General features: G+C 41.9%; 1 protein-coding gene across 3 annotated transcripts in view; it reads right to left on the reverse strand.

Moving 5' to 3' along the window:
• LOC143290036 (disks large homolog 5-like) overlaps positions 1-12294 on the reverse strand; it is a 54443-nt gene that overhangs the window by 28061 nt on the left and 14088 nt on the right. For 2 of the 3 annotated variants that reach the window (XM_076599362.1, XM_076599360.1), the window contains exons 7-13: positions 11130-11508; positions 9361-9577; positions 8359-8494; positions 4267-4394; positions 3453-3555; positions 2367-2439; positions 114-220 (exon numbers count right to left, since the gene is read on the reverse strand). In XM_076599362.1, the coding sequence (XP_076455477.1) occupies positions 114-220; positions 2367-2439; positions 3453-3555; positions 4267-4394; positions 8359-8494; positions 9361-9577; positions 11130-11508 (1143 nt within the window). The remainder of the gene's footprint in view (positions 1-113; positions 221-2366; positions 2440-3452; positions 3556-4266; positions 4395-8358; positions 8495-9360; positions 9578-11129; positions 11509-12294) is intronic. The other variant, XM_076599361.1, reaches the window with a different exon arrangement.

A 12294-nucleotide genomic window follows, 5' to 3' on the forward strand; every position in this document is an offset into this window, starting at 1 on the left:
AACTGAGCCTTAGAGACTTAGCCTCTTGTTTAAATCAAAGACTGACCAGAAAATCAACAAGAACAACAAAAAATTGACTTTTAAACAAAGACAGCGGTCAGTCAATATCTCACACTGATCAGTCGGTCCCCACAGCTGGGCAGCATGCCGCCCATGGCGATGATCCGTCCCGGGTGAATTCTGGAGATGAACAGACCCTGCTCCAGCTGAACACTGTCTTCTGAAACAACAATGTCAACAGTTTCACTGTCTTCTGAAACAACAATGTCAACAGTTTCAGTCTTCTGAAACAACAATGTCAACAGTTTCAGTCTTCTGAAACAACAATGTCAACAGTTTCACTGTCTTCTGAAACAACAATGTCAACAGTTTCACTGTCTTCTGAAACAACAATGTCAACAGTGTCTTCTGAAACAACAATGTCACCAGTTTCACTGTCTTCTGAAACAACAATGTCAGCAGTTTCACTGTCTTCTGAAACAACAATGTCAACAGTTTCACTCTTCTGAAACAACAATGTCGCCAGTTTCACTGTCTTCTGAAACAACAATGTCAGCAGTTTCACTGTCTTCTCAAACAACAATGTCACCAGTTTCACTGTCTTCTGAAACAACAATGTCACCAGTTTCACTGTCTTCTGAAACAACAATGTCAGCAGTTTCACTGTCTTCTGAAACAACAATGTCAACAGTTTCACTCTTCTGAAACAACAATGTCACCAGTTTCACTGTCTTCTGAAACAACAATGTCAACAGTTTCACTGTCTTCTGAAACAACAATGTCAACAGTTTCACTGTCTTCTGAAACAACAATGTCAGCAGTTTCACTGTCTTCTGAAACAACAATGTCACCAGTTTCAGTCTTCTGAAACAACAATGTCTCCAGTTTCACTGTCTTCTGAAACAACAATGTCACCAGTTTCAGTCTTCTGAAACAACAATGTCACCAGTTTCACTGTCTTCTGAAACAACAATGTCACCAGTTTCACTCTTCTGAAACAACAATGTCAACAGTTTCAGTCTTCTGAAACAACAATGTCAACAGTTTCAGTCTTCTGAAACAACAATGTCAACAGTTTCAGTCTTCTGAAACAACAATGTCAACAGTTTCACTGTCTTCTGAAACAACAATGTCACCAGTTTCACGGTCTTCTGAAACAACAATGTCAACAGTTTCAGTCTTCTGAAACAACAATGTCAACAGTTTCAGTCTTCTGAAACAACAATGTCTCCAGTTTCACTGTCTTCTGAAACAACAATGTCAACAGTTTCACTGTCTTCTGAAACAACAATGTCAACAGTGTCTTCTGAAACAACAATGTCACCAGTTTCACTGTCTTCTGAAACAACAATGTCAACAGTTTCAGTCTTCTGAAACAATAATGTCAACAGTTTCACGGTCTTCTGAAACAACAATGTCAACAGTTTCACTGTCTTCTGAAACAACAATGTCAACAGTTTCAGTCTTCTGAAACAACAATGTCACCAGTTTCACTCTTCTGAAACAACAATGTCAACAGTTTCAGTCTTCTGAAACAACAATGTCAACAGTTTCACTGTCTTCTGAAACAACAATGTCTCCAGTTTCACTGTCTTCTGAAACAACAATGTCACCAGTTTCACTCTTCTGAAACAACAATGTCAACAGTTTCACTCTTCTGAAACAACAATGTCACCAGTTTCACTGTCTTCTGAAACAACAATGTCAACAGTTTCACTGTCTTCTGAAACAACAATGTCACCAGTTTCACTGTCTTCTGAAACAACAATGTCACCAGTTTCACTGTCTTCTGAAACAACAATGTCACCAGTTTCAGTCTTCTGAAATAACAATGTCACCAGTTTCACTGTCTTCTGAAACAACAATGTCACCAGTTTCACTGTCTTCTGAAACAACAATGTTGACAGTTTCACTGTCTTCTGAAACAATAATGTTGACAGTTTTACCGTCTTCTGAAACAACGTCGCCAGTTTTACCGTTTTCTGAAACAACAGTGTCAACAGCCACACTTTTTATCCTTTCACTGTCTTCTGAAAAAACAAATTCAACACTTTTCATCCATCTCCATTTTAGATTATCAGAAACTATTCTTTCTCCTTTTCAAAACATCAACACTGAAGAAATCAAAGACAAAAAGTGGGCAGCATGCTGTCCTTGATGATGACAACATAAAATATGATGAATACACACACACACACACACACACACAGAGTAGAACTGTAGGCAATGTAATACAGAAAGAACTAAATACAAAGTAATACAATAGAACTGATGATAAATACAGACAGAAAGACGACAAAGTAACACAGACAGAACTGAAGACAAAGTAACACAGACAGAACTGAAGACAAAGTAATACAAATTACCTTCCTGGCATGACAGGGAGATCTGCAGAGGTTGCCATATTCTGCTCATGGACAACTTGCGTCGTCGAACCACCTTCACACACAAAACACCACCGGTTACATTTGCTCAGTGGGTGGCCCAGGGCCCAACAATCAAAACACTGAACTTTTAATCTGAGGATCCAAGGGTCAAATCCCCATCTTGAACTGAAATTTGTGTCCTAGAGCACACAGTCCTGTCCTGGTGAATTTCAAGTTTTCTCATTACAGTTGTACTGAACTGAGCTACACTAAACTGCACTGTACTGAACTGAAGGAATCTTTACTGTAGTACTGTCCTGTCCAACCATTACTGATCTTGCACGTCTGCATCAGTGAAAAGGTGCCTCTACTACTTTCAACAATTTTCAAGTCAGTCATCTGTCAGCCACTGCCATATCCCAACTTGATGACAGAAACTCACACCTGGCTGGATCTCCCCTACTTTTAATTGATAAACTTCAAGAGGTTAAAAAAATTCTGCAGCTTGCCTTGTCTTCCAAGCCTTTCATCATTATCACTGCTATCATTACTATTTTTGACGGGCACAATAGCCGAGTGGTTAAAGTGTTGGACTGTCAATCTGAGGGTCCCGGGTTCGAATCACGGTGACGGCGCCTGGTGGATAAAGGGTGGAGATTTTTACGATCTCCCAGGTCAATATATGTGCAGACCTGCTAGTGCCTGAACCCCCTTCGTGTGTATATGCTATATGCAAGCAGAAGATCAAATACGCACGTTAAAGATCCTGTAAACCATGTCAGCATTCAGTGGGTTATGGAAACAAGAACATACCCAGCATGCACACCCCCGAAAACGGAGTATGGCTGCCTACATGGCGGGGTAAAAATGGTCATACACGTAAAAGCCCACTCGTGTGCATTCGAGTGAACGCAGAAGAAGATTACTATTATTGATTAATCTATCAATCTATTAATCAAATTTTCATATATTTACTGCTATTATTGTTAATATTGTCATTACTGTTACCCAGTATTAGTCATTTATTTATTATCTATTTTCAATTTCTAATTTATCATCATCATCACCATCACCGTCACTCCTTACCAGAACCAATCCTCCGTGGTGGCTGTGAAGAGCTTGTTGAACCTGACCAAGGTCAAGGTTAGTGAGGTCAAGGTTGTTGACCTTCAGCAGCTGGTCATTCACCCTGCAGGCATAATCCCAGACATGTGTTTCAGATCTCAACAGACAGCATGGGACTTGACTGACAACTTTTGACCTTAACAACAAGAACTCCTTCTCCTATGGTTGTTGTCCATTCATTAAAACCAAGAGGGACTTACATGACTTGTTCAGAATACTAACATTCTAGTTTCCATTCAACTTAACCATCATAATAACAATCAGATAAATCAATGGTTCACACACACACACACACACACACACACACACACACACACACACACACACACACACACATTCAAATCATTCTCTGTAAAGGTACAGTTTTGTTGTTGTTGTCAAAATCAAACATTACAATTTGTTCAAATTCAACTTTTCCTCAACACTTGGTGGATAATGGACAGAACAGACTCAAAAACACAGCTCAAAATCATAATCATCTTACAATACAAAAAAAATATCACTCATGCAAAAAAATTATACACACACACTCATACACACAACCATACACAATTATGTGCACATAGACACACATTCACACAAAGACATAGATCACACATACACACAGACACAGACACAAACATACACAAGTGCACAAGCACACACACTCACACACATACACACACACACACACGCACTCACACTTACACACACACACACATGCAGTCACACTCACATGCATACACACACACACACACACACACACACACACACACACAATGCCCCAGACACTGACCGGAGTCTCCCCTCGGCAGCCCCTCCCTTTGCGACGTGACTGACGTACACAGTGCTGTCCCCTGGGAACAGGGGGCTGTCCTTCCCTCCTGCCACGCTGAACCCCACGTCACAGCTCCCCTCCCCCTGCTGACAGTGAACACATCATGTCATGTCATGTCACATCACACCATACCACGTCACAGCTCCCCTCCCCCTGCTGACAGTGAACACATCGTGTCATGTCATGTCACATCACACCATACCATGTCACACCACATCACGTAACATAACGTCACATCACACCATACCACATCACAGCTCCCCTCCCCCTGCTGACAGTGAACACATCGTGTCATGTCATGTCACATCACACCATACCATGTCACACCACATCACGTAACATAACGTCACATCACACCATACCACGTCACAGCTCCCCTCCCCCTGCTGACAGTGAACACATCGTGTCATGTCATGTCATGTCACATCACACCATACCACATCACACCACATCACATAACATAACGTCACATCACACCATACCACATCACACCACATCACATAACGTCACATCACACCATACCACATTACATAACATAATGTCACATCACACCATACCATGTCACACCACATCTCATAACATAACGTCACATCACACCATACCACATCACACAACATAACGTCACATCACACCATACCACGTCACAGCTCCCCTCCCCCTGCTGACAGTGAACACATCGTGTCATGTCATGTCATGTCACATCACACCATACCACACCACACCACATCACATAACATAACGTCACATCACACCATACCACATCACACCACATCACATAACGTCACATCACACCATACCACATCACATAACATAATGTCACATCACACCATACCATGTCAAACCACATCTCATAACATAACGTCACATCACACCATACCACGTCACACCACATCACATCACATCACACCATACCATGTCACAGCTCCCCTCCCCCTGCTGACAGTGAACACATTGTGTCATGTCATGTCACATCACACCATACCACGTCACACCACATCACATCACATAACGTCACATCACACCATACCACATCACACCACATCACATCACATAACGTCACATCACACCATACCACATCACATAACATAATGTCACATCACACCATACCATGTCACATCACATCACATAACGTTACATCACACCATACCACGTCACACCACATCACATCATGTCACGTCACACCATACCATGTCACACCACACCACATCACATCACGTCATGTCACATCACTCCATATCACATCACATCATATCACACCATATCACAATATGTCACATCACATCACACCATGTTTCATCACATCATATCACATCACACCACATCACGCCACATCATATCACACCATATTACATCACGTCACACCACATCACACCATATTACATCAAGTACACATCACATCACACCACATTACATCACATCACACATCACATCATATCACAGGTCCCCTCCCCGTGCTGACAGTGACCACATCACATCACACTAAATTACATCACATCACACCATATTACATCAAGTACACATATCACACCACACCACATTACATCACATCATATCATATCACAGGTCCCCTCCCCCTGCTGACAGTGACCACATCACATCACACCACATTACATCACATCATATCACAGGTCCCCTCCCTGTGGTGACAGTGACCACATCATATCACACCACACCAAATTACATCACACCACACCACACTTTATTACATCACATCACACCACCACACCACACCATATTACATCACATCACACCACACCATATTATATCACATCACACCACACCATATTACATCACATCACATCATACCATATTACATCACACCACACCACACCATATTATATCACATCACACCATATTACATCACACCACACCATATTACATCACATCATATCACACCATATTACATCACACCACACCACACCATATTACATCACATCACACCATATTACATCACACCACACCACACCATATTACATCACATCACAGCATACCACACCACATCACACTACACTACACTACACCACACACCACATCCCCCTGATGACAGTGAACACACCACACACCATATTACATCACAACACAACACATCACATCACATCACATCCCCCTGCTGACAATGAACACATCACATGACATCACACCACACCACATCACACCACATCATACATCACCACACCACATCACAACACCCTGCTGACAGTGAACACATCACACCACATCCCCCTGCTGACAGTGAACAAACACATCACACCACATCACATCACAAGACATTCCCCTGCTGACAGTGAACACATCACATCACACCACACCACATCACATCACATCACAAGACATCCCCCTGCTGACAGTGAACACATCACATCACATCACACTACACCACACCACATCACATCACAAGACAGTGAACACATCACATCACATCACCCTCTTACCAAGACTTCCACAATGTCATGGGTTTGTCAAGAATCTGTGGCCTTGTCAAAATAAGCTCAAAGTGAGTGTACACAGATCTGAATCCGATACACAGACTGGGATTTTCTCTCTCCCCTCCTCTACAACTTGAGTATTGGTCTGGGTACTAGTCTTATGGATGAGACAATAAACTGTGGTCGTGTGTGCGGCATGCGCTCAGCTCACGTAACAGAACCCACAGCAATAAGAGAACTGTCCCTGGCAACCTTTGTATCAAAATCCATAATATTATAAATGGGTTCATGTGCTCATCACTGAAGCCTGCATGGCACAGGGGATGGATAATGAGCAGCTAAAGGCAGCTGTCAGTCGGCTCTACTAAATTAGAAAGCTTTCTGTGTAAATGACACTGAAAAGCATATGAACAAGAACATAAAAATACTAATAACAAATACTAGCATTAACAAGAGAGGCAAGGCCTTCAAGACTCACTTGTGATAAATTAAGTCCCCTAGCATTAATTACAGAGTAATTTCCCTTTTTTACCACCTGCACCAAAACGTTTGCAAAATAAATAAAATATTCCATGCAAAGAAGTTCCTGTCTGAACAAAAAATGATAATAATGACTCCTCTTGTTGTGTCAGAATAAGAGGTCAAAGTGCCAAGTTTAGAGAATACAAAAAATACAAATATAACAGTAAATGCAGTTTGCATATAATTAGGCTTCTTTTTTATCTTCTTGTGCCCATCCCAGAGGTGCAATATTGTTTTAAACAAGATGACTGGAAACAACTGAATTTTTCCTATTTTTATGCCAAATTTGGTGTCAACTGACAAAGTATTTGCAGAGAAAATGTCAACGTTAAAGTTTACCACGGACACACAGACACACACACACACACAGACAACCGAACACCGGGTTAAAACATAGACTCACTTTGTTTACACAAGTGAGTCAAAAAAAAAACCAGTCTCCTATTCCATCAGCCAATTTCCCTGCTCACAACACAGCATTGAAATAGTTCTAAACTCTGCTATTGTTACTGTTGTTAAATCATGTCATACAACTACAAGGCTCTCAGTTCCTGGGCTGTCACAGTACTGGGTTGTCTTCCTTGGATTAACACCAGAATATCCCAAAGTCTTAAAGCAAAAATGATAATGAACTTGGGATGTAAACACTGATATTAGTTTGAATTATCCATAGCACATACAGAGAACTGAATGTGAAAGTAATGCAATGCAATGCAGTGCAATGCAATGCAATGTAATACAATACAATAGCATATACAGAGAATTGACTGTGAAAGTAATACAATGCAATGCAATGCAATGCAATGCAATACAACACAACCTCCGGACAGCATGGCAGTACAGTACAGACTACAGTACAATACAACACAGTACAGTACAACACTGTACAATAAAACACAGTACAGTACAACACAACACAGTACAGTACAACACAGTACAATGCAACACAGTACAACAAAGTACAGTACAACACAGTACAATACAATACAACACAGTACTGTACAGTACAGTACAGTACAAAACAATACAACATAGTACAATGATACACACACACACACACACACACACACACACACAGCACACCAAGTTCCCAGTCACCTACCAGTTCCATCTCCAGGGTCTCAGTCTCCCACTCCTGCAGGTCGGCATCAATGGCCGAGTCACGACTGTAGTTGTGACCCACAGAGTTCAGGTGCTGCCGTCTTGCTTCTCTCTCCGCCAGGGCCTCGTACTTCTCCCTGTGGGACACACACATCACACACACATCACACACACACACACATCACACATACATCACACACACACACCACACACACACACACATCACACATACACACACATCACACATACATCACACACATACACACATCACACACACACATCACACACACATCACACACACACACACACATCACACACATACACACACATCACACACACACACACCACACACACACACATCACACATACACACACATCACACATACATCACACACACACACATCACACACACATCACAGACACACACACATCACACACATACACACACATCACACACACACACCACACATCACACACACACATCATACACACACACATCATACACACACACATCACACACACACACATCACACACACACACACACATCACACACACACATCACACACACACACACACACACACACACACATCACCCAGCCTTTCACTTTCAAATTGGGGTCAAAGCGTGCGGACTAATCCATATTCACTACATCACTTCAGAAAAAAAAAGAGGGGGAGAGCAGATGCCTGACCTTCACACAAACCTGGTCAAGAAGGCCTGACAGCCTGCACAGGCATGTGTGAAATATTAACATAAATTAATCTAATAAAATAAACAAATAAGTAAATTCATGAGAAAAAAATTAAATGAAAGATATTCTGAGGGCAAATGACTGAAATATAATCAGAATTGAAGAACAAACATAAATGTAAAAAAAAAAAATCCTAATATCTACTTAAGGCTAGCATTTAGAAAAAGCATACTGTTAAGCCAGCAGAATTTAAAAAAAAACAAAAAAAAAAACTTTTAACTCTCACATCAAGATTTCAGGTTATACAAACCTTATTTCATTCAGCTCCTTGATGGCATCGTTTTTCTGCTTCTCGCATTCATCACAGTTTCGGAGAGCTTTGGCCAGATCACTGACAGCGCGATCCCGGTAGCGTCTCATGTTGTCACACAGAGTGCGAATGCTCTCCCTTTCCTGTACCGTCTTGTCAATCTCACTGAAAGCCCAGTCCCTCCTTTTAGTGGCCACCATTGCTTCTTGCTCCGCATCTGAAACAAATACAAGCATACTGAGCTGAAAACACACAAGCAAGTGATAAAACATAGCAGTTTGGTTTCAATACAAATTGTTATTTACCAGTGACTCTTTACAACAAACAAAAAACAACAATGAAACAGTCACGAAAAAAATCAACTGGACAGTACATCCCTAATCTTCAATCCATGTTTATAGGTCAGCCAACTGCAAGGGCTGTCTCAGGACTGAAGGCACATTAAAAACATTACACACTATAGAAATCAACCAATTCACAAGCACACAAAGTAAGATCCCTGAAAACTGCTGATGAAAAAAGGAAAATAAAAGGCAACAAAAAGATAGGGTCACTGACATATTTCTGAAATGGCACCTACCATACGACTACTTCCAAACAAATCACAGTGCTGAAAGCTATGACAGACACACACACTGAGCACCATACTTTTTGAGCCACATGCTCAAGTTTTTGTTAGCTCTGTGCCTGAGACTGCTTTGCCTGTAATCAGGTAATACTGTAGCTGAACTAAAGTTTCCAGACAACGACAGTGAAGTGGAGACTAAGTGGTAACACGTCTGCCAAGGAAGCGAGAGAACCTGAGGGCATGGAATCAAATCCTTCACTCGCCAGAATTTCTTCTCCTCCACTAGAGCTTGAGTGGTGGTCTGGACACTAGTCATTTGGATGAGATGATAGACAGGTCCAGTGTGCAGCACACACTTCACACACACACACAAAAGAAACGATGGCCAGAATGCAAAATTCTGTAGAGAAAATCCACTTTAACAGTAAGATAAACACATCTGCAGACTGATGTACAAACACAAAAAAGGGGTGGCACAATGGTGACGTGCTCTCTGTGGGGAGAGCTGCCCCAATTCCACACAGATAAATTTGTTGTGATAAAAAAAAAGTAATACAATGCAATAACAATAACCATGATCTATGAAATACATTTATCAAAGACATCCTATGGCTGTCTAAAACAAAACAATGATTTTCCAAGAGTCTACCTTTCCAGTGCAACACACATCACAAGCCATCCGTGGCCATGACTCACCACTCAACTAAAAAAACAACACTTTTTCCATGACTATACCTTTCCAATGCAACAATAAACATCACAGCCATCCAACAACACACTTTCCATGACTCTACCTTTCCAGTGCAACAACACACATCGCAGCCATCTACGGCCACGACTCACCATTTGGCGAAACAACAACAACACACTTTCCTTGAATCTATCTTTCCAGTGCAACAATACACATCACAGCCATCTACGGCCACGACTCACCACTTGGCTAAACAACAACAACAACACTTTCCTTGAATCTATCTTTCCAGTGCAACAACACACATCACGGTCAACCATAGCCACGACTCACCACTCAACTAAAAAACAACCCACTTTCCATGACTCTACCTTTCCCGTGCAGCAACACACATCACAGTCATCCACAGCCACGACTCACCACTTGACTAAACAACAACAACATACTTTCCAAGAGTCTATCTTTCCAGTGCAGCAACACACATCACAGCCACCTGTGGCCCCGACTCACCACTCAGCTCCATCTTGATCTTGTCAATCTGCTTCTTGAGCAGCTCCGTCTCCTTGGACTCCTCGGCTTTCTCCTTCTGCGTCTTCTCGTAGGTGTCCTTGATGATGAGGTCCATCTGCTCCAGGGCCTGGTGACGCTCCTTGCGGGCGATGTCTCTCTGCTGCTCCACCAGGTGGAGCTCTCGCTGCAGCTCCCCGTGCTCCTCTTCCAGCTGGCTCCGGGACTCCAGGAAGCCCTGGTTCTCCTTCTTCAGGCGCTCCATCTCCTTCTCCGCGGCCGCCTTCTCCTTGAGGCACTGGCCCAGGCTGGCCTTGGTCTCTGTGTACTTGTCCTGAAGCTGCTCGATCTCTTTGTGCACCACCTCCCGTTCTGACATCACCTGTTTCCGTGGAGGACGAGGAAACGAAACAAGCTTTTAGTTCATGAAGCTAGTCTTATCACTGAGTTGCCGCAAACATTTTTGGCCGAGAGGAGCAAGCAGATAGGCCTGGTTTGCATCAGTTTGACATAGTACAGTATATGACACCAAACAAACTTTTAGTTCATGATGGTCGTGGAGCAGGCACAACTGCTTTCGGCCTTTTTTTTGTGTTTTTTTGTTGTTGTTGTTTTTGTTTTTTTTACATTCAGCATTCAAGGAAAAGTAGGAATGCCATTAACCATCAGTTTGCCTTTGTTTGGGTGTATAAGCATAGTCAGTCACCAATGCATGCACACATTCACATGAAAATAACACAACAAAAAAGAAGTAAACCAAAGTGAAACAAAACGCCTCTCAAATATAAAAGCATTAAAGGTAAAATAAACCAGTGAGTCAAAACCTGAGAAACTAGAACACCATGAAAACAACAACACCACATAAACATACACACACCAAAACAATGAACAACAAACAAAACACCATCATGAATATTTATTTTAAAAAAAGAAAAAGAAGCAGACCAAACCACTGAACTCTATCTGAGAGAATATCAAAAGTCACAAAAATATGTAACACTCGTGCACACACACACACACACACACATACACACACCCATATTCCCACACACATCAATACCATAGTTATCCACACTACACTGACACATGAAGCAGCGGCCAAGAGTTAACACATCCGACTAGGAAGCGAGCATCAAAGGGTTAGAGCCACACAACCAAGATTTTTACT

This window comes from Babylonia areolata, chromosome 1, assembly GCF_041734735.1.
Source record: "Babylonia areolata isolate BAREFJ2019XMU chromosome 1, ASM4173473v1, whole genome shotgun sequence".
In the NCBI taxonomy this organism is placed as follows: domain Eukaryota; kingdom Metazoa; phylum Mollusca; class Gastropoda; order Neogastropoda; family Buccinidae; genus Babylonia; species Babylonia areolata.